Raw genomic sequence first — 25,236 nt, forward strand, 5'->3', positions numbered from 1 at the left:
ATTATTATTTTTTATAATTTTATTTTTTCATCTGAATAAGTTCTTACAAGAGACATGAAAAGTTTATTTTTTTTATTATTATTTTACATTCCTTCTCAACATCTATTTTCTCTCTTTTAAGTTGTTTGATTTGGCGACTAATGAATAATTTTATATATTTTAAAATTAAATCATTTAATGATGTCGTTAAAGGCTGTTTAAACATTATAATATTAATATATATATTTAAAAAGATCCCCCACTCGTAATGCCATAACAAGAAGATGCTTGATCGGATTTTTAATTTTTTTTTTTTGTACAATCTTGACATTCCACAAAAAAGGTTGAAGTGATGGTTTATTTTAACTTTCCAAAAAAATGAGACAAATCATCATTAGATGTAGATTTATTTTATTGATAAATATATTAATAGAACAATTAGATTTAAAGACTTTAGTTTTTTTTGCTCTTTTAAAATGTTTTTTTGAAATTTGATAAAAAATGATTTTTGAATTTTTCAATTTTTATCTGAAAGAATCACACATCAATATTAATATTTTTTATCAAATTTCATTTAAGAATTAATATGGCTTCATTTCTCTCAGCAATAATGACAATGCTCTCTTCAAAAATTCATAACAATTATATGCCTTAATACATAAATATTATTAATTAGATTATGCATGTGAATAAAGAGAAAATTAAAATTTTAGATATTAAGCTGCCCTGTTCATGCTCATTTCGTAATTCCAAAAAGAGACAAAAAGAATAAAAAAGTTCTAGTCATGTCTATAGATAAAAATATAAAGTTTGAGGTATGATTTTTTTTTTTTATATATTTATATTTTTTTTTATATTTTTCACAAAAAAAAATTGAAAGATTTGAGCGAAAAACATTTTTTCAGTTCATTTAGTGATGCTGTGTTGAGGACCAAAAATCATATAATCGTTTCAGGAACTTGTTTTAATTGATTTACTTTCTGAAGCAGGAAATTGGATTGAAGTAGCATTGTCGGTAGCGGACTTGTCTTTTAATTTCAGGTGAACGATAGAGTTCCGGTGACCATCCAGCAGCATTTGGCATACTATAAAAGAGGAAATTGAACATTAAATATTATGGATATTGAGTAATTATGGATATTGTAGGAGATATTGTTAAATTTAATAGAATTAATAAAAATTGTTAAGGAAGATGATGTTTTGATTAAGATTGTAGCTTTCAGGTTCCTCTTTACTGTAGTGATGCTTTAAAATATTAATGAGGATGTTGGATTTGTGCTTTGATCCAATACAACGATAAGTGCTGTCCAATGAGGACAGTATAGAGAATAAGGTTTAATTGAGCATTGTGTCAAACTCACTAACAACCCCCAGTAGCTCAGTAGGTAAGAGCACTTGACATGTAATTAAGAGGGCATGAGTTCAAGTCTTAGACGAGCTTTTTCGAATAACATCAGTTAATTGATCATGGGATTGCTGTGTGAGCAACGATGCAAAAGTGCTTGGAATTAGAAACTGGCAGAAGTTATCTAAAGACAGATCCAGCTTTCGACGAATTCTAAATGCGGCAATAGGCCTCCGTGCGCCTTCGCCAAGGAAGTAAGTAAGTAATTGAGCAATAACCCGTCTGGAGAGGTTGTGTGGAAATCTGACTTGTTGCTGGATTCGGACTGAATTCCAGTAAATGACAGAGTTACACCGACCTGTTGCTGAACCTTAGAAGTAGTAAGATTCCAAACAGAGGACCATAAAAAGAGCTATCATTCTTGGTCAATAACACTCTTTGAAACAGTTTGAAGCATAAAAGATCGGAATCATGCTCCAATCCCCCATATCCTGACTCTTTGAAACAAAATCCTGAACAAAAATTAGGGTGGCTAGAGGATTTTCGCTAAAAAACGGGACACTTTTGGAAAAAAATTAGGACACTTCTGAGTTTGACACTACTGGGATGCTTTTTGACTATTTTGAGTTTTAATATGCAAATAACTAATTGAATTACGTTAGAAACTTTTGCTGAAAATAATTCTAAGGCGTTGTAAAAACTATTTTCAGTTCTCTTCAAACCTTGGAAAAGAAAAGTTCAAAAGCTCAAAATTCCTGCATTGCATCCAGTTTTCTACTTAAAAATCGGGACTATTTTGAGGCTTTGTCTCACAGCAAAGGGTAAAACCTGTACAGCAGATGGCCGCCATAACAAAAATTCTATTCAGTAACAGAAGTAATCTCTCCCTTCATTAAGCATCTCATAATTTCCATACATTCCCTCAGCATTTCTTGAAGCCACCTCTACCTTAAAGTCTTTAACATACTTTTTTTTTATTACTCACTTCCCCTTTAAAAGCAAGCCTAAAACAAACTACATGAAAATCACATTTATCCATAACTTGAACATCATCTCCTTAACTTCCTTCACTTCCCTCCCATCCAACTCATAAACGAAAATGTTTCCCAAAGGTACGCAGAAGAAAAGAAACGAAAAAAAAACTCACTTTTGAACATAGTTAGCCATCATCTCATATTGAAGTCGATTAAGAGCCATTCGTTCCTCAGGTGAAATCATATTGTTACCAGGATAATTGTTGTATGCATTATATAATCGTCTGATATCGACACTACTATCCTGATCCGATGAATCCTAACAAAATAACAATAAATATGTGTCATAAAATTTTATCGATGCAGTCACTAGCATGCATATGTAATGTAATTAATTGAGTAATAAAAATATATTAAAATGTCAACTTACTTGATTATCGAGTGAACTCTGAGGACGACAGGCAACTGCCATGATTAAACATAAGCAGGCGAAGACGTTGAAAAGAACTCGTGATGATAAAATGACTGCCATTGTAAATTGTTTTTTTGTCTGAAATGGGAAGAAAGGATGTTTTATGTTAAAATAATGCTTTATGAATGGAAAATGTGGTGGATACTGAGAATTTATGGATGTTTTCTGGGAAAATTGAGTATGTTGTTAACAAGATTGATGTGTTTTGAATAGTAGAAATGGAAAAATTGAGAAATAATGCTAGATTTGGCTTAAAATCAGCTGGTTATGCCCAGAGCTCGAAGTCGAGTCGAATCGACTCGAGTCGAGTCGAGTCGACATTTGAGTCAAGTCGACTTCAACCATATCGACTTCGAGCTCTGGTTATGCCTTAAAGCTGTGTTATCCAAACTTATTGTGTCACGGCACACTATAGTGGTAATCCATGACTGAAACCACACACGACATGCGGTTCAAAGCATTTCCAGAAAATTTCAGACGCATAATAATGTGTTGCAGCACAGAATTTGAACAACACTGCCTTAAAGTCATCAAAATCAATTTTTATTGATATTTTGGAATTTAAGACTCCAAAAGTCATGTCTCTCATATAGAAAATCCCATCCCTCCCACTCCACATTCTAATAAATATCAACCACGACGTTCTGATTGTCTTTACAGACACCAGATACATCCACATATGTGTTTACATACGCGCCTACGCGAACACACCTTCAATGTAACTTTTGACATGTCAAATGGTGAATCATGAACTGTATTTATATACTGAAGCAGTAACTTTTAATTTAAAATTCTTTTAGACAAACTTTTAAATGAGGAGAAACTGGAAAAATTAAATTTTCATGATTCTATGAATAGATATGAATATGATATGATTTTTCAACCAATATCTTCAAAATTCAGGAAAGTATGCACTTCCAATATTTTAATGGTAAATGAAAGACATCCCAAAATATCAAATTCAAGTTTGACGATGGCCAATGATCATCCCAATATCAAGTAATAATCATAAAAACCACTGAAAAAGGTAGGAAAGTTTCAATATTTGTCAATAAAGACGTGATTGGAAATTTTGAATTTTGATATTTTAGGTTTTCTTAAGGAGTCAATCGCTTATGATGACTATGGACTCATGTACATAGAGAATGAGGAGAGGTAGAGGGAGAAGATGAACAAGAATTTCGGAGATGATTTGAAGTTTTTTAGTATGAATTGGAATAATTCGGAGAAGAATAAGATTTTATCTTAAGTATCCTTTCATATACAAGAGGAATTAAGCAAAGGACTGCATTTTTCGTCGTAAATATGAATGGAAATCAGCTGTAATGTAGCCGTTGAGGCAACTATGCGACTTATCGTTGATACGACGACGATGTAGTACCTTAACGTTGTGTTAATACGTTGTGCTGTTTGGAATATTGAAAGGATATTTCTGTCAAGAGTTGAGCTTAAACCATTATAAAATACGCTATTTAAGAGATGAATCCTAAACATCATTTCCAAATATTCCCCAATATTAAAACCTGATATAATTTTAAGGTAAAATTTCAAATAAATCTCAAGAATTTTGATTACAAAAAAGGACATAACAATATGGATTAAAAAGGTTTTGAATTTCAATGACTTTCAATTAATTTTTATGTATTCTTTGGGAATTTGAGGTCAATTTATTGGTGATAAATTATCAATAACATTTTGTTGATGGTAAACTTTTTGGGTTTCATGAGAAAATTTTCTTAGAGCTTTAGTAAGGTGTGAATGAATTTTCGGACCAAAAATACATATTTAGGTCATTAAATATTAAATTAAATGAATGAAAATTCGAATTTTTTATCAAGAAAATAAGCTGATTAAACATTCTTAAAAGAAAAGACTGAATTGGCAAATATTGAAATTATTTCCTTCGCAGTATGACGTCATTTCATGTTTCAAAAGGAATCAAATGAAGAAAAGATTCGCAGCGTCATTTTACAACCTCTTTCATTTAAAATATGTTTACTATTGTAAGTAATAATCAAATAAAAATGAGAAAAAGCAAACAATTTGAGCACAAATAAACTTTGAATTTTAATTCCAATCATAAAAAGCTTTAAAAAATATTTTAAATGATTTTTCTTTAAGTATTTTAAATTCAGTTGGGGAAAATTAGTGATTTTGTCTTAGATATCTTTGACTTTAAGGATGAAGCATTTAAGTTTATCAAAAATTGATAGGTAAGTTTGTCATCAGAATTTATGTCCAAATTCTTAATTTGTAGGAATTTATTTTCCAAAATCCTAAGGAATCGTTAGGAATTTACATAATGCTTAAGAACCTTCTGTTGTAACCTTAGCTCCACATAGGAATATGGTTGCAGCAAGTAAGTAAGTAATAACGCTTAAAAAAGTGGGTTACGGATTGTTACTAAATTACCAAGCTTTTTGATCGGGAAAGAGAAATTTAAAAATAATTTAACACAATTTCCAAATGTTCTTCAAACATCTTGTTGCTGGCACAATCTTTTAAATAACAATATTATTCGCCAACTTATTTGTTGATTCACAAAACAATAAGGAAAAGTGAAGCCACAACTGTTTAACAAGGCTCTTAATGTAATTGCCATTCTTAATTCCCTGTCGTAACATCTGTAACATAATGCCTAACAATTAATAAGCAACTGTACAAACTTTATATTTTGTCCCTTGAAATTCAAATCAGAACAATTAATATTGAAATAAAATTGTTGAAAAAGTCAAGAATGATTTTGATGCTGGACAGTCTGTGCATTTAAAAATCATATGGCTCATTGATTTATTGAATTCAATGTAATGGCTCGTCCATTAATGAGTCTCGATACCAACAACAAAGTCTCTAGATTTGTTGAGACCGATGCATTAATGAATTGACTTGAAAACTCGGTCTGAGTCTCGATCTCAGTTTCGGTCTCATTCAGTGTTGATATCTTGCCTTTGACTTTAAAAAAGGCAAACTTTGCAAAGGCAATGCAAAGGCAAAGTTTCTCAAAAAAGAATATTTCAAAGGCACAAAAAGGCAAAGGCAATATTTTTTGCCTTTTCAAAGGCAAGGTTAAAGGCAAAGGCAATTTTTTCTGCCTTTTCAAGGCAAAGTTAAAGGCAAAGGCAAATCTTTGTAAAGGCAGAAAAAATTGTCTTTGCCTTTTTTTTGCCTTTGAAAAAGGCAAAATCTTTGCAAAGGCAAAGGCAATGCCTTTAATTTCAATATCAAAATTGTTTTTCCTAAATATATTTTGTCGTTATTATGAAATGAGTTACTGTTTTTAATTAAAGTTCTAATATATAAAATAATGTAATATAAGATGTTTATTTGGAATTCTTGAAGTGTTAACTACATTAAATGTCATTTTGTAAATGATTAAATTTTAAAGAACGAGGATTATTCAAGTAAACATTTTCAAAATTCAACCAATCTGTGAAATTACCCTGGAATTACTCTGATCCAATCCATAAAAAAATTACAACTGGAATTTTTTGTCACAAAAATTTTTAACAGTATAAAAAAAATTTTTGGTCGTTTTTTCTTAATCTTTTTCCTTTAAGTATGCATATTATGAACCATCAATATGATCAAGATTTTTATAATTAACGTGTTGCTATCTGTATTTAGTGATCAAAACAGCTAGTTTCCTTTAAAATTGTAATTGAATTTTGTAAACAAATGAAAAGTGTTTCGCAATAATGAGTTGTAATATAAGCTGTGAAATGATGTTTTTGGCAAAAATTTCTTTAATTAGATGTATATAATTAAACGTGGATATCCTGAAAAGATAAAAATTTAGGAGTTTCGAGTAAAGGAAATTTTGCTTTGTAGAAAATCTTTCGGGGATCCATAATTGATTAGGGATTATTCTTTACTAATATGAACTTGGCCCTTATTTTTTAATTACTAATGAGAATTTGGGAAGTATACTAAAACACCAATTACATGATCTAATGACCCGAATATAATTATTTTCCTAATTTGAAAAGTGAAAAGATAAAGATGTTTGCGATAATACTTTTGCATTTTTATAAATTTATTATATAAGTTTTTATTTTTCTTCATTTTATATACTTCACAAGATAGTAAATTCTGAAAGTATTGAAACATGAATTCGACACCAATTTGCTAGTAATCAATAATAAACTTAACAGACAATAATGTTTTTAATATAATAATAAATAATAATAATTTTAATATTAGAGCTTTAATTTTGGGATAAAGTTCACATTAGTTCGTTGTTTACATTTTTTCATGTTGAAGTTTATAAATTTAAAAATTAAATTTTTGTGAGTTTTTGGAAAGTTATACTGTGTATTATATGTTGAAATGGAATCAAATAGTGGCGATCAAAATGTTTATTCATATTTCGAGAAGTTAGATGGAAAACGTTGGAAATGTTTATCATGTGAAGCCAATGAAATTGAAAAAAATATAATTGGTTCAAAAGGAAATTTAAAGGATCATTTAGCCAGCAGGCATTTAGACATAGCGAGGGAATTAAATTTGACAAAACGGTCTCGATCTAGTCGAACTACAAATGACGATGATGAAGTAACTGAGTATATTCCGAGTTTCAAGAAAATTAAATTAAATATAGATATCAATAAGGTAGAAATATTTATTTTCGGTTCTTTGCAATGTTCTCTCTGACACTTTTTTTAATTTTTATTGCAGACAATACAAGAGGTTGTTAAGTTTGTTTTAACAAAAAATATTTCTTATATGGCCGCTGAAAAGCTTGGTGGACAACACCTTCTTGGGCAGATTATAGAGCATTTTAATATTTCTTTAACTCGCCAGAATATACGAAAATTCATTCATGAATGTCATTTAAAAATGAACGAAATAATTAAAAAGGATGTCTCAGGAAAAATAGTGTGCATTTCTTTTGATTCGGCTTCCCGCTATGGACGAAATGTATTCTCAGCATCAATTCGTTATGTTAAGGATACAGTAATTCATGAGAGGGTGATTGGGATTTTTACCCAAACGGAAAGGCAGTTTGGGACAATTTTAGCAACACAATTAACTCAAATGTTGGAAAAAGTCGGTAAAAGTGTAGACGATATCTACGCAACTTGTAGTGATAATGGTAGCAATATGTTGAAGGCGTCGCAGATATTGATTGATTCTCAACAACAACTTCCAATTGTCAATTTATTCAATAATGACGGTAAGATTCTTTTGCATATGTAAAGGCATATTTTAATGTTTAATTATATGTTTAAAGACGAAATTGATGATGTGACGGGTGAGGAACTGGAACGAGAATACGAAAATTTATCTGATGATGACAATGAGTTAAATGAATCAAGTGATGAGAATAATGAAGTGAATATGGGCGAGAGTATTGTAAACATAAATGAACAAATGGACGGACCGCTTGCGTCCATAATGCGTTGTGGAGCGCACTCATTACAACTGGCTTCAAACCATGTCAGTGATCATTTCGATCATCAAATAGGAATTTTCAGAAATTTCGTCAGGAATTCATCAAAAGCTCGATACGTGAACATTTTTAAAGCTCTAGGAAAGAAGCCAAAGCTCGACGTCATCACCAGATGGTGTTCCACTTATAACATGCTCAATCATATTCATATGTTTAAGGACGACTATAAATCGATAGAAAATCCCACCTTCTTTATTCTTCCTGAATTTTGGACTTTCCTCGAAGAATACATTAGTATATTCAGTCATGTTAACACAGCAATGATGCTGTTTCAAAAACAAGAATTCACCATGAGTAAATTGATTAATTCTAGTATTGACTAATTAAAAACTTAAAATTTTGATTTGTATTTTTAGGTGATTTCTATGTAGCATGGAAAGTAATGCAAAGTAAAATTACTTGTATCATTGAGGGTAGACTTAAGATTAAGACTTTAATGCTTAACGAATTGAAACTCCAATCTGATAAATTTTTTGAATGCGATGCGATGATTGCAGCTCTTGCATTGGACCCACGAATTGGTTGGCAACACACAGACTCAATTTACAATGCTGAATTGCTGGAAAAGGCAGTGGTATGATTAAATTTCGTAGTATTCTTTAAATTGCATTTAAAACAACTTTTTTTTCCAGATTAATATCGTAAAAGTTCATCAAAAAGTATCGAGGAGTCCAGAACAAACCACTTCAGAGGAACGGGAAACTGTAAATCCTCCTACACCTGATAACTTGTTGTTGGAGGAATTGCTTGGTGCAGGGCGACGAAGGATGACAGCGGATGAGGAAAACAGAGTTCGCATCAGCGATTTGGTATATGACTTCGCATATAGGGAACCCAGAATTTCAGTTCCATCTGAAAATTTTAGCATTCTTAATTTCTGGTACCAAAAGAGGTTCGACAAAAAATTTAAGCCACTGTATGAAATAAGTCAAGTTGTGTTTAGTGCACCATTTTCACAAGTTAAAATAGAACGTACATTTTCAATATTCGCTCTTGTTTTATCTCACCTTAGAACGAAATTATCTAATGAGTCGTTGAACTCGATAATTGTCGTAAGAGATAATTTAGAACTGATTGATCGAATTAAATTCGTTTAATTAAGATTCAATTATTTAACTATAAAAACATTAATAATTCTTTATTTCTGTCATTCCGCATTAAGCCACACCCCATTTTCATAAGATTTGTAAAATGGTGGAATTTTGAATGACCTTTTTGGAACTAATAGCAATAAAAATAATTATGTTAAAGAAATGAATCTTTTTTTATTAAGTTGTCAAAAAAAAAAAAAAAAATTAATTATAGTCAAAGCAATATTTAAAGAAACCATCTTTTGTCTTTGATAGGCATGTTTAAGGCAAAGACAAAAAATATTGCCTTTTCTAAAGGCACAAAAAAGGCAAAGGCAATATTTTTTGCCTTTTCAAAGATTTGCCTTTGCCTTTGACCTTGCCTTGCAAAGGCAGAAAAAATTGCCTTTGCCTTTTTTGTGCCTTTAGAAAAGGCAAAATCTTTGCAAAGGCAAAGGCAATGCCTTTTTCAAAGGCAATCCATATCAACACTGCTCTCATTTTCAAAAATTTTTTAATACCGAACTTCTAAAAACCCTACAGACTAATAACGAGATTTATATGACAAATTCAATTAAACAAATGTTGAAATCATAATGAAATTGATTTTTAATTAATTTAAAACTAATAGTCGAAATTGTTGTTTAACGTTGGCGTTGGACTAGTTTAATTGAGTGAAAATTAATGTTAATGACAAGGGATGGTGACTTTTGGAACATTATTATCTATAAGCCTTAAATGAACTCTATGGAGTCGCATATGACTAGCCTTTCATTTAGAGCGTTGTGTAATATGTGAAGCTTATGGGATTGCTGCGTGAGCAACGATGCAAAAGTGCTAGGAATTAAAAACTGGTAGAGGTTATGTAAAGACAGATCCAGCTTTCGACGAATTCTAAATGCGGTAATGGGCCTCCGTGCGCCCTTGCCAAGGAAGTAAGTAAGTAACATGTGAGTAGCCCCTAAAATTGTAGAACTTGTGTAAAACCAATAAATTGAACTGTTTAAATCGCATAATTCTCAAACTTCAGATCCGAATCTACAAATTCAACATCAAACTTAGTGTTTTGACTTCAATCCCCCTCTTTAAGTATGCCAAAGCTCAATGTAAATTCAAATTCCTCAAACCATCAACAACTTTATTTATTGATCCCATTTGTATCCTGAATTTGATAACAAATCATCTAAAATGCCCAAAAATATAATACAATTCAATATCATTCAACTATTGCCCTACCCTAGAGTCAGTCAAAAAATAAATTTCATAATATATTGCCGATTATCAGCCAAAAAAAAAAATTCAGGGATAATGAAATTACTCATGTCCGCAAGGGATTCAAATTGATGCCACAATAATATAAAAGTTAGTCCATAAGTGGGACAGTGTGGCAATTGAATAATCGAAAATTTAGTTTATCCCTTCCGATGTACATAATCTATGCTATACAATAGACCAATAGTCCTTGTCGTCATTCAAAAGTAGATGACGACGACAGCCTTAAGCAATTGAACAAAGAAGGCAAAAAAATTGCGTCAGATCGAAAGAAAATTGAATTTTCTGTTCCTTTACGGAGTTACCGACATGAATGTAATACTTCACGATTATTAAATTTAATAAAATGTATGCTACGCATTTGTTCATGCATGCTGTTGCTTATTTTGAATGATCTCATTCATATCATACCTACATGATCTATTGTGAATATTGATATACATATCCTTGAGACTATTATCAGACGTAATATGTCTCATGCATGTCATATCTCTCCAATGGAGTTCCTATATTTCATATTTTGATATGATAATTTCAATTCCAACAATTTCCTTTTATTCAATTCTTTTATTATCTGTAAAATCACACTCATTTATATGTCCTATGGCGATGAGAAAGGATGGATAAAGTTATTTTATGGAACTCCAAGTTTATCTAATGTATGTCAAAATTCCCATGAACAATCTGGACAGAAGAGTAGAGGAACATGTTGAGTTGAAGGATTTTTATAAATTTTAGAAGGTTATGTAAGAGATTGAGTAGTGAGGAATGGCATAGAGTGTTCTAAGTTTAGGATATGATCTATTTTGGGCAGTAAGACTCAGCAGATCACTTGGATACACCATGTGTCAGAATATTCATATGAAATTGAATAATAATTGCAAAAATGCCTGGAAAGTGATTTATGTTGCTGAGAAAGTAATTCTGTCCTGTTTCTAATCAATTAATGGATCATAAATCCGGCCCCAGCGACCAGTTCATTGAAATAGCTCTACATACATACGGGCCCTTGTCCCTACCGTAATGTTTATCCTATAGTGTATCTGCTAAGTGTAATTAGAGGAGTAGGAGTAGGTGTATGCCGAGAAATTAGTCCCAGATCGGCGTTGCTGTAACTTGATGCTGGATTTAAACCAAATCCGACGCTAAGTCAGAGTCACGCTAGCCGGAAAACACAGATAGAGAGTTTTTAGAATTGTAGAGATACGCCAGTCTGATGCCTGATTATGATCGTTTCACCGACTTGTGCTATTCAAGTAAATCCAATCCTAAAGACCCTCAACCCACTCAGATTAATCCAAAGTACAACATACTCAATGGGCCCTCTCACTCAGATTAATCCAAACTACAACATCCCTCAAACATCGCATCAAGTTAATGACAAAAAAAAGCATCATATCAACGACACTATTTACACTTGATTAAATTTAAATTCATTTTAAACACCATATGCAGTGATATTATCCTTAATGCAAATTAATTCACAACTCTTGCATTATCATCATCATCCTCATAAGTGACATGAACTGTTTAGACATTGTAATTAATGTTTTTTATGATGTTAAGAATTAATGAGTCAACACTTGCGATATTGATGTGAATGTGCTGTAATTTGATTTTATGCTATTGCGATAGAATTGTTTATTTCATGAATTTTGCATGGATGGATGATGTTGATGTTAGTATGGAGACTGTGAATGGGAGTTGCTTGAACTTATTACTCAATGTGCCAGTTATAGTTCTTCTAAGAATCAAAAGCTTATTCAAATTCCCAGAAATTTATGTAAATTCCAAAAATTACGCATCAAAATTAGTAAATTCAAATTCATTAACATCCAAATGCTGTAACAGCCTCTCATAACTGTCGACATTCAAATTCTAAACATAAAGAACTTCATGCCTATTTTTAACATCCTTACTTAATCAACACATTGTTCTAACTTTACAATAACATTTTCAAATTCTTAAGAACTGCGGAAATAGAGGTAATAACAAAGTTACGCAAAAATTGTAACAAGTTCCCACAAGTAGGCTTCTACCATGTGCTCAATACTTGGCTTCTACTTCAGGCTGATTTTTCATAATACTGAATAATAAGTTTCAGCGTGGGTTTAAGAATTTTCTTTTGATTGGCAAAAACTCTCACCTTTGAATAATAGTCAAACAATGGCCTACATGAGAGAAGGTGAAAGACTGGGTGAAAGGTCACCATGATAAATATTTATTGGAAAATTCCACAAATTCTTGTTCATTGGATTTTGACTTCTTGGCCCGAACAGCACAAGGTATTTGCTAGGCATCACTACGTCGCTGTAGTAACTGTAAGACGAGAAACTGTCCTGACCCCTAGGAGGCAATGAGCGTGTTCTAAAGAGGAAAGTGAACTGAGAGCAACGCTCATGAACATGCTCAACTATGTAGTATATTTTAGTAGAGCAAGCTCTTGAGCTCTATGTCTGTTAAGGAACGGCACCGTTAATCAGCTGAAAAACCTGGCAATTCGCATTCTTCAACTTGAATTTGTTCATAAAATCTAGTTAATAATTTGACCTTTAGTCGATTAATGATGTATTTCATGAAACTTTCCAGAGAAAGTGTCAATCGTGTTAAATTATTCAATTAACTAGGCATTTTGTCAAGTTGTTTGTTCACGATTGTGCTGCTCGGGATGTAAAATAATTCCAATTCATTAAAATCAATTATTATTTAATAACTTTAGAAATTGATTGCTTTGTATTCCTTCACATCTAATTCAATATGACATACCAAATCAATTAATAATCTATATATCGAATTGCATAACAAGTTTGCAAAACTGTTGTGCGTGGTGGCAAAACTGACATGATTGTTATTTAAGGTTATAGACTACAAAGAAGTATTGACCTTTTTCTTGGAAAAGGAATGTTATCGAAGATGTTTTCCATATTTTGATAGAATATTCTCTATTTTTATAGAAAAAATCACAAAAGATACTATCAATTTAAAACCTTTTTGTCTATAAAAACAAACCTGAATAGCACAAGTTGGTTGATTGATCCAAAGGTCGACTAGCAGGAAAATAGCATGCTCTTAAGAGCAGAGTAAGCTAAGAGCACGCTCGTGAACATGCTTAACTAGTATATTTAAGTAGAGTAAGCTCTTGACAGCATGCTCTTTGACTGTTAGGGGTCCGATATTAGCCCGGCATGACTCTGGTATATTGTCAGATTTGAATCAAAGATTATGTCAGAGTCACACCAAACTGTAGTCGAATTCTTGATCGATTAGCCAATTCGTACTACTCAGAAAAACAAAGGAAGCTTGAAGGAAGCAAAAAATGATTAGAAATTGTTTTTTAAGGACCAAAAACCAGCACTGAATGTGAAAAGAATTTCATATTATTTTTTTTTTACAAAATAATAAAAAGAATCCACATGTAGGAAAATGCTATTGGCAGCTGATTTTTGATTCATATATAATTTATTCACCACTCGTATGTGCGTACACAAATGTGATACAATGTAAGAAATTCTTTTTTTTTGTTCCTTGGGGATTGTTTGGAAGTTAGGTAATGCTAACAGGGCTACCCCCAACAGGGGCGTTGGGGGTTCACAATTTTGTTCCGGAGTCCAAATATCCGATCTAGATTGTGCTAAAAACCATTAAGGTGATGCAAATGGGGTCAAAAAAGCTATTTTTAGCGTTACATGACTTCCAATCGTTCCTTTATTGAGATTTTCAATTATAAGAAGCTCAGAAATTCAGTTACTTTATTTTGTGCTTGCCAAAATGTGACCTCATTACTTTATCAATAAACATATATTATTCATTAACTCAAATCATTTCATGTTGTCCAAAAAATTTCTCTTTTGTTAGTCTCTGGCATTTGATATTTCAATGGAATGTCCTAGGACATGGATTAAGCTACAATTTTTATAATTATGTTAGTACATGCGAGTCAAGTGTAATGAAATTTTACGTAGTAAGTGATGTTGTAGATTTTGAAACTATTTTTAGGCATATAGGCTCATTATCTAGGAGATATTGGAATATTTGATGAGATGCATAAGATGATTGTAAGTTAATTGAATATGGGTGAAGTTATTCTTGATATTTAAGACTCTGTTGAGTGTATAGTCATTTGTTTTAAAAATAGAAGTTATGTTATTCGTAGTTTTTTGGAATTGCAATCAAATTAGTATTTGATAAGAAGATGAGAATCACGTCCATGTTTTCAGATTGATGCACATATGTAGATTGTTTGATTGTTGGACAATCAAGAATCATTCTAGATTTTACATTGCTGTAAAACCACTATTTTTTACATACAATTACAATTGGTATTGAAAATAAAACTTCAATTGACTTTCGAATTCACGGATTGATTTCTGGGATACATCTAGTCATGCTGATCTGTACGACAGGGATATATCCAAGAAGAGAATTAAGGTTTAATCGATTTTAAGGTATATTCTAGAAATTATGAGATTTTTCCAATTTTTTGGGGTGCCTTGCCCTAGGTGTAGAGCAAATTGTAAAAACCATAAAAAATGGCAAATTTTACGATAGTGTCTGTTTCCATGCCATTTGCTTAATGCTCTAGTCAAGCAACATTGACTAATCGACCAAGAATCCAACTCCAGTCTGACATGACACTGATATGATGCCGAATTCATTTAAAACTCGACCACATGTCACAGTTATGCCGACCTGGAGCTTGGTTTTGTATTGATTAACCAACTTGTACAACAGATCGTAGATTGCAGTGCCCTTTCGTCATCGACGGACCCTAATCTATATTCTATCTAACCAACTTGTGCTATTCAAGGAAGTGTCTCTAAGGTATATCCCGGATATGCCCAAGAAATCACCCACAGTATTTAAAATAAGAGTTAAAACATCAATTGCTTCCTCAAATATTTAAAACATTATAAAAAAACCTTTTAAAATTACATCTGCGAGCGAATCTGATCATAAATATTTAAACATGGGATGAACACAAATATAAAATTCAAAGTAAGGGATATTTATTTTTTGGTTCCAAAAGTCGCATTTGTAATTTTATACATGTACAATGTGTTCCTTTTACATGAATTACATCAGATTTTTTTCTGAAACATTCTCTTTATGCCTACAAAAATAAGGACACAATTTCATTGACTAACTTAGTTTTCTTGCATTTAATGTAGGATTCATGACGTTGCTTTTGTGATGATATTGATATATATTGAATTGACAAAAAAAGGTAGCCTAATATAATGTAATAAAAGCATCAAATTCATCATCAGCAGTATCTGACAATATCGCAATTTATGAGAAGTTCTAGAATAGTTTAAATATAGATTTACAGCTTTATTTGATGAAAATAATAAACTTTATTTAAAACCACATCAAAAACTTCTTTGATAGTGACTATGACTTGATATTGCGTGTTAAATAATATGGCTGTGGTATGTGATGAAACGGATTTTTGGTGGATAAATTTTCGGAAAATATTTTTAAAAAATTTCAAGAATTTAAAATTTATTGAAAAAAATTCAATAAATCCATAAAAAAATATGGGTTTTCTTCTCTGGTAATGAATGTACCAGAGTAGGCACAACTCCAAAGTGGAGGTGTCCCCATTGAAATCCATACCCCCGCGAAGTCCTCTCAATTCCGCTGACAATTTTTTTTTTTACTTCTCTGACCACACAGATCAGCTTTGATCCATGGCCTCTCTCAGTTGACGTCTAAAACTGGCTCTATCACTGCCTGCCCTTTGCCAATTGCCAATATCAAGTATTACACTGTCTCTATCAACAGCCCTCTTCCAAATTCCCTTAACAATTCCCTTAACTCCCATACAAATCCCTAAAAGCTTTCCTTCAAATCTCTAACAAAACTTAAGTGTATTTGAGGTTACGTCATGAATAAAATGAAGAAAAAGAAAATTATTTACATATGTCAGTCACGACTTTTAAAAGCTTTGTGATTAAAAATTTAAAAAGATTCAGAATTTGAATTTGCAATTTTTGTTTAAATTCAAATTTACTTGTAATTTTGAGTTAAAAATGTTAAACTCAATTGATGACGATTTTCTGTCTTTTTCAATTTGACGACATTAATTTGACGTAATAGCATATAAAATTACAATTTATCGTCAACATTTTCATTATGCTGATTAACATTTTTACTACAATTTTAAAAATACTACAGAGTAAATTTGGTAGTAATTACGATCAGTTCCATTGCAAAGCAACAGACTAAACAAACTCATTAACAAATCACTCAACGGTATTCTTATACTATTAATGGACTTCAAATTACAGAATAAATATAACCAAAAAAAGTTCTATTGTTAGCATGACATTTTACATAAAGGCGTGTAGACCTTTCTTTTTTGTTAAGTGGGATATTTTGTTTTAAATTGGCTGTCATTGTGTGTTTTAAAGGAATTTACAAAATGAAAAGGCGGTTGATAAAAAGTTATGAATGGGATTTTCAATCTTGAGATCCTGTACCTCGATCTCCCGGGATCCAGCACGTGTTTTTGGTCACCCAATTCCAAGATTGAGATTTGGCTTGGGATCGAAATCTCAAGTTATGAATAGCTGCAGGTAAGCAGTTATTCTTTAGATATATTATTAGCAGAACCATAACTGCTCGCGACCAGTCTCAAGTAGTGAATTTAACTGGAACAAGCTCTTGAAAGGATGGTATTTGCTTATTATGGAGTTTAGGAGCAACACAGAATGGTATCAGCTTTATAGAGAGGCTGATATCATTAGACGAGTCAAAATGAGCAGATAGAGATGAGCAACTCATGTTTTTAGAAGATCTGCGGAGACTGACAAGACAAGAAGGCCTGTAAACTAAGAGTTTACACATGAATATGCTCACATTGTTGATTGAACATGCTCAATTATATTGATACTGCAGTAATAAGGCTATTGATGGAGCAAGTATTGATCTTGATATTGTAAATTAACAGACGGAAATTAGCAATAGAGCCAGCTTTAGACATTATCTGAAAAAGGCATTGTATCAAAATTGACGTGATGGCCAGCAAAGAAAGATAGTAAATAAAGGTGAAGATTAAATAATTTGACAATTTTTTTTTAATTTAAATAGTCATCATGCTGGACCTTACCACCATAAAATTCAAGTCTAGATACTTGAGCATGAAGACTTAAATCTATGCTAATTTCCAAGAAGGAAACTCCCTTAAAAATTCTAATTACAATTTCTTAAAACTGCTTCCTTCGTCACATAAACGTCATATGATATCAACAAGTCTACGCACGCTGTAACACAATTATCACAGCATTTTCCTCACTCTCATTTCTCTCAAAGCAAGCAACAAAGTTTCTCATTCATGTTCTAATCTTTTATTTCATAGAAGATTCTTCCTTAGTCATCGCGTTATATTGTTGCATGATGATGATATTGTTAATTAAATTACAACAAATGATATATGATGAAAAATTCATTGTTGATAGGCATTTTTAGATCTTTTTTTGTGCTGATTAATTAAATGAATAAATTTCTTTGTGCCAATTATTTAATGTCAAGAAAAAGTTTACAGTCGTCAAAAAGGGCTCAAAAATAATAAAAATTTTTATGCTCGAATCGATGAAAATTAATTAATTTTAAATAATCGAAATGGAATTAATGAGGAATTTTTATGGCACAACCTTCACGTACTTTTCTATCAATTATTCATGTATTGTGAATCTAACATTTTTCTGAACTATAAAGTCAATTCAATTAACATGGATATATCCACCGCACATCATGTTTGCTTAATTTTTATTTTCAACCCTTTTAAGCTTTCTTTCTATCATTTGCATGTGCTTTGGTTGAATTTTCATTTCACATAAATTGTTATGTATTTTTAAATTCTATACAGCATACCCAATACTGTCGGATTTTATGAACAATGTGCCTTAAAGAAAAAGGGAACATTTACCGTCATAAAAAATTGTTAAAGCTTTTTTTGGTATTCGGTTGCAGTGCTTAATTATTTAGGATATAATCTTACAATATTTTTGTTTTTATATAAAAGCTTGACATTAATTTATGGATGTGAAATGTGTCAATGGAATTTTGGGACTGTCCGGAAGAATTTCAATTATCCATAGGAATTTGAATTATTTGGATGACTCAAAGAATGATTATTGGAAACTTTATTGTATTTATAGCAAAATAGAGTATGGATACTAACTCCGAGTGGACTAAATTACGTTATTACTGGTAGATGTCTAGTTCTAGCGGATTTTTGTCCAATCGACCACAGAGTTGATGAATGTGAAGTGTTGGGGTAAGATGACTTCATGTTGACATTAAACTAGTGATTGGAGTTGTCAGAACTATTCTTAAGACAGAAGGATCGTCATTGTTTTACATTTAATTCAAAAAGTTTATTATTATAAGCAACATTTGCCAAAAAGCACAACTCGATAAATCTTTCGAAAATCTGACAGAAAACTGACATTAATCAGGAATGATGTTGGATTTAGATCAAATTCAACACACTAAGATAACCAAGTTAGTTATCGATTAAGTCTATCTCTAAACTACTTCTACTTAAATATAAAAGTAAAGCATGTTCACGAGGGTTACTTTCAGCATACTCTGTTCTTGATAGGATGTTCGTTATCTAAGAAATGGTCATAAATCTATTTCCAGATCAGCGCAAATCTACTCAAACATACAAGGAGCAAGCCCACGAGTATGCACTCAAAATTGAGCATTCTCAATTATATTGAATGCTGAATGTCTGTTAGGGCCTCAGGCCAGATTCGACTAAATCTGATCAGAGGCAAGTTTACCTTGCCCTGGATTTTCAGTGGTTTATACGTCAAGTGCTTTTCAGATTGCCCGCAAAGAAATGTTAAGTTAATCCAAACATCTTGCACTTATTTGCTACAATTTCAGTTCCAAACTTCAATTCAACCTTGAAATTTCATTAAGAAATTCCAAAAATCTCCCAAACATCTCTCAAAACCACCAAAAACATCCGATAATAAAAAATAATTTATTCCACATGGCCACTAAAACACAAACTAGAAAAGGGAAAGTAATAAACAAAATTTTCAAATGAACATGATAACAACATCTGCTAAAAGCAGACTATAGCATCCATATGGATTCATAAAAAGCCTTTAAAAAAGCTTCTTTAAATGTAACAATACATAATATCTTATGAAGGTCGTTCCTTGGCCTAATATTTTAATAATAATAATTTTATTAAGTATAAGGAAAGAAGGCAGTAATCGAATATTACAAGAAAAGGGAATTTTTTTTGTATGATACAATGTATTTACACACAAAATTAGGCCGTAAAGCTCAGTGAGTCAGTTTCACTTGAGGGATTGAAATACATTAAGAATTGTGCTGTGCTGTATGCCGAACAATACAAGTACATACGAATATATGCCATCTGGTTGGAAGGTTGCAATAAATTTTGCAAATCGATAAAGCAATTGTGTCAAAGTTTATTGATGATGAATTGGGGGACGGGGGATTTTTTGGAGGTTTTTCGGAAGTACAGTAAGTGCATTTGTGTTGATTAATGAGTAAATTGGAAGTTTATTGAGTTTATCATTGAATAAATCAGATAAGCATGCTTTTTTATGCATTTAAGGCACGTTATTTAGTCAATATGATAGTATGCAGTTATAGTACTATAGTTGACTAAGAGACATGCTCTTAAGAGAATAGTAAGCTGAGAATAACGCTCGTGAACATTCTCATCTAGTATATTTAAGTATTACAAGCTCTTGAGAGTCTGCTCTTCGCTTGTTATGTAATGCAATCAGTGATGTTCTTTATAAGGAGTTTAGATAGTCTCTAATTCGGTGGCAGGCAACCTTTTTCATGTCAAGGCACTCCTATGCTCTTGAATTTTGAACAATCATCTTTTTTTAGGTTTTTTGAGAGTCTTTCTCGGTCAAACTAAGATTTGTCGAGGCATACAGTGAATCATTCCACAAAACTTGCCTATCGCTGATCTAATCATCCTAACTAACCATCCTGCTTAAACAGACAGTTAGTTGGCTCAAGATTATGCTCAAAAATCTGAGTATACTCAATAATATTCATTGATTCGGAAAGAACATGGCCTAAAATTAAGTAAAAATCCGGAATCTGTCCAGCGTGACCATGGCTCGAAGCCAGATTCATTAAATCCGGCCTCCGGCTATTATCAACTAAGTCTGTGGCTGGATTTGTCAGTCATTTATACGTCATGTGCTTTCCGGGTGAGTATACATGAATATCCTCGTATAGATGAATTTGTTCAATGCCTGTTAGTACTACTACATCCATATCATCTCATACCCCTACCATGTGACTTCATCATCTCATCAAACAACCTCTCAGCCTTTTAACTTTCTCAATAGATTTGATAGTTTATTTTCATCTCTCATAATTGTTGCTTTATCAACAACAATCGAAAAGGAAACTTTAATCAAAAACTTTTATCATTAACTTTTTTTTAAGCACGTGGATTGAAAGAAAAGTTTTTTTATTTTCATAATTTTAGAAAATGTTCAAAAATGTTAATTCAAATATTGAAGTTTAGATAAATATCTAGAAGCAGTGAGATAGTTAAAGAAGTTAATTGATGAATAACTTGTTACAGGTTAAATATTATCAAAAATTTATGACATTTTTAACCTGAATGAACTTATATTTTAACAATTGTGGATGTTAAAAGGTGAAAAAGTTTTTGAAATTTTTGAATTTATGATGAGGTGCAGTTCATAATTGGATAGATTATTATAAGATATAATGAGGAACTTAAGGCTTGAAATTTGAATGAGGCATCGACAGCATGTAATCTCATCAATTATAAAGTTTTCAATTTGTTGATATTGAGATTTGATTTGATTTGAGGCATAGATAATGAAATCTTAATAATTAGGTATTAATGAATAGATTTGTGAATATTGACGATGGATTGAATGAGCTGATTTGTTGGATTTGATATATGATATGACTAGGTGAGCTCCCGAGTGAATCAATGCAATGAATTGCATTTTACACCGTAATAATGTAGCAAAATCACCTTTCACGGTGCCATTGTGGTCTGTCCTTTAATACAGAGACGTAGCTGTTCTCTAGCCAAGTCCCCGAGTGGACAAAAATACGTTATAACTAGTTGATGGCTACTTAATGTCAAGTTAATGCCCAGTTTATCACTAGTTCAGCATAAATTCAAATTGTATATTTCGCCATAAAATGTTTAGAAATCATGATGAAAATCAGTCATCACATGTAGTAGCCGTCAGTGCAACAGCAAGAACCCTAGTGAACATGCTGTGCTATTCGGAACCTAATTAATAATTTTCTGTTATGCAGTATGTTATCTAATCTGAATATCCCTTCTGCTGATCCATAAGATGATAATAATTACAAACTTATCACTATGGACATTTGAAATTGAAGCTAATTAATGTATAATAAGTAAATAAGCACGATTTGAACAGTGTTCATTAGTTTTAAAGCTTCTTTGACTCTAATTAACAATATCACCTTAGAAAAGTTAAGATACCAAGAAAACATGATCTTTGTTTGTTAAGATAGTCAATTCTGCAAATTGGAAATACAACCAGAATTAAGAAAATGGCTTCTATCCCTTTCTATTCCTCTCTCTTTAAGAATTCTCAAAAGATTTCAATTCTCATAAGCCTTAAAAATTACTCTTAACTCAATCATCTTTAAAACTGACGAACTAACATTTTTTAACACATTTCAAACAGCCCAAAGCTTCCCAATCTCTACAAAACCACATTAATCCCTCATAATCCCAGCATGACTTATCCTCCCCAAGATACCACCTCATGCACCCAAGATCAACATTACAACAACAATAAAAAAAAGTTGAAATTTATCTAATGTTAATGAATTTTTCAAAAGGTGAAAAGAAAACATGAGAAAAAAAAAATTTAATTAACTATGCAGATGAACCTCCCGTAATCACATGAGCATGACTTGATATAAAAAAATGTCATTATCACATTGTCTTACGCTACAATTTTGATTATTTAATCTAATTAATCACATGTTGACAGTGTTTTGCGTTAAGACAATTTCATTTAATTTTTATCTAACAAAAAAGAAGTCCTTTGTATTCATACTAATGACTTGAAATTAATTTTAATTTTACATCACCATGAAAAAAGTTAGATTTGATATAAATGTCAAAGATTATAAGAAAAGATCCTTTTTTTAGTCGTGGTTTTAATAAATATTTTATGGAGTTTGATAGGCAAGCAATGGAATTTTGGGTTGTGAGAGTGGGTTTGGTGGGTGGCTAGGGAGACTTTTGGAATTTTAGGTTGAATTGAGTAAAGTTTATTAATTTATTTACTTTAGGACATCAAAATGAGTCAATTTGAATATACTAAAGTCATTTATGGGTTGAAGAAATCGTGAAAAGTGTCTCAGGCGTGATTCTGGCTTGGAATTAGACTCGGCAAAATCTGAGAATATGCTAGAGTCATGTTAGTTCGAGAGCACTGTTTTAAGGCTTTTTTAAGTCGTGTGGCATTCATGTTTCTAAAGAATTCGCTTTAATATGAAACATGTGCTCATTTTGAATGAACTTTTATAAACTCAATCAAATCGATTTCGTCAGAAATTCTTATTGATGAATGCACATTTTTATTTGAAAAGTTGTGAAAATTTATTAGTTTTTAAAGAAGTTGATGTAACTAAACTGATTTTTCAATCTGATCCTTATATTAACTTTACAAGAAGGAATTCATTAGATTTCATATCCGAATATCACAACTTGGTTATTCAATCCAAAATTCAGCAACAGGTTGGCGTGACTCTTGCATGGCGACGGATTCAAACCAAATCTGGCACTAAATTAGAGTTATGTTGGCCTAATGCTGGATTTATGATAGAATAACCGATTTATGTTATGTGAGATGCTCATACTGAGATTTCTAGCCTAAAGTAGAATTTGCAACATTTTTATGGATTTTTAAAATAATTTTTCATTGAATAGAAGCTATGAGCTTTATTTCTAAAAGATTTGACTAAATGAAGGAATGTGAAGGAATAAATTTGTTAGATACCCGAGCAGCAAAATGCGGCGAAACCCATTTTTGCCATAAAAATGTATTGAAATCAACAGTCAGGATTCTTTTTGCTTTTTTCCGTTAAAACAGCTACAAAGCTGTGTCTTACTTAACATACACGTTGTGCTGTTCGGGATAGAGTCTCATATACTGAATATTTGTAGATAGAAGCACTAAAAAGTTTAAATATGAAGGAACTTTTGCAGAAATTTTGACTCAAAAAAGCGAATATTTAAATTATTTAATTTATGTCTTTAAACATTTGTGGTTTTATCCTAAAATTCCTCAATTTAACCGCCAAAACTTCACTAGTTTGTCACCCAAAACCAAAACTTGACATGATTAATGTCGAAAATATTTCTAATTATCCAAACACAACAAAAATTACTAACTTATTCAGAAAATAAAATAAATCAACTCATTTTCCCAGAAAAATTCACAAAACTCATCGTAACTTTATCAGTAAATCAAGTGTTTGTGAAAAACCCCGAAAAAATACAAAACAACAAAAAAAAAAGTCGATTTATCATTACTCACATAATAATTTATATCTGATAACTGACTTGGAATTAAAAATTTTGGTTCTCACTAAGTTAACTTGTTATCACTTTGTGACTAGGATTTATAGAACTGTTGTCGGTGTTTTTTCGAATAATAATTTTCTCTTCACAACTTAACACTTCAACAGTTGGTTAACAACTTACTCGATACACTGCAGAGCCTAACGTTTTTATACAGTTACGCTTCGAGCGCTTTTCGTTGTGCGACAGAACAAAAAAATATAAAATTTTCTTTTTTTTCCTCAATTCTTACTCGGAATAAAAAGCATCTGTTGCGCGTGACTTTCGTTACATTTTTTTTTGTTCATGTTGCTTCTCTCTCTCTCGCGTCATGTCGTATCGTCTCGTCACATAACATACCATACACATGAATCGATGTTCGGTGAATTACGTTTTGTTGCATTTAGTTCTTAACTTATCATTTGAGTGGATTATCGTAGAATTAGTAAAATTATTAATCATGCTTAGACATTTCGCTGATTTATTCTTTTTCGTGTTTGTATTTCTGACGTCATCGAAACATGTGAATTTTTATACAGTCGTCATATGGGGGTTGTTTGGATGTTTTGGGATGCTTTGAGTTGGTTTTTGTGTCCTTTTTGGTTTTTATTGTAAAATTGTGTGGAAAATTGAAGAAAATTTATTAAATTTTGTGAATATTTTAGAGAAGCTCTGACATTCATCTTTCTGCGATTTCCTTCATTTTTGAATTATTTTCCATATGCTTTGATATTTCTCTTGATTACCTGAATAACACAAATCGGAAATTTGATCAAAAATCTAGATCAGACTAGGCTTAAGAATTCATGGAGAACCTGTTGATAGAGGTAGCATGGTATTTGGTAATAGGTAATTTTCAGGCGGAAGCAAGCGAAAGAGCATTCGCTAACTGAGGTAGTATCTAACTGAGGTCATGGATCACAATTGATGTATACGGCAAACGAAAGAAGTAAGTAAGACTAAATATACAAGAATCATGCCGTTTCGGTGCTGAATATTGATTGATTTGTCGAAATGTTCTGGTCGGGACAATTATATGCGTCAAAGTTGCTTTTAGCCA

General features: G+C 31.6%; 1 protein-coding gene across 1 annotated transcript; it reads right to left on the reverse strand.

The window, feature by feature from the left end:
• Positions 1-114: 114 nt before the first annotated feature.
• AstC (Allatostatin C) lies at positions 115-24,307 on the reverse strand. Its single transcript, XM_070650971.1, has 4 exons — positions 24,154-24,307; positions 2,729-2,848; positions 2,472-2,617; positions 115-1,064 (listed from the first exon to the last, which is right to left on the reverse strand). Exons 2-4 carry the CDS (start codon positions 2,828-2,830, stop codon positions 953-955), a joined length of 360 nt encoding a protein of 119 aa, XP_070507072.1. The 5' UTR covers positions 2,831-2,848; positions 24,154-24,307; the 3' UTR covers positions 115-952.
• Between the last annotated feature and the right edge of the window lie 929 nt (positions 24,308-25,236).

The sequence above is a fragment of the Chironomus tepperi genome, unplaced genomic scaffold, assembly GCF_022539635.2.
Source record: "Chironomus tepperi strain 1889 unplaced genomic scaffold, CSIRO-AGI_Ctep_v1 contig_451, whole genome shotgun sequence".
Lineage (NCBI taxonomy): Eukaryota > Metazoa > Arthropoda > Insecta > Diptera > Chironomidae > Chironomus > Chironomus tepperi.

Coding starts and splice junctions, on each gene's coding strand:
- AstC (XM_070650971.1), bottom strand. CDS start 2,830: ATGGCAGTCATTTTATCATCACGAGTTCTTTTCAACGTCTTCGCCTGC. Junction 2,618..2,728: donor AGAGTTCACTCGATAATCAA/GTAAGTTGACAT, acceptor TTATTTTGTTAG/GATTCATCGGATCAGGATAG. Junction 1,065..2,471: donor ATGGCTAACTATGTTCAAAA/GTGAGTTTTTTT, acceptor CCTCTTTTATAG/TATGCCAAATGCTGCTGGAT.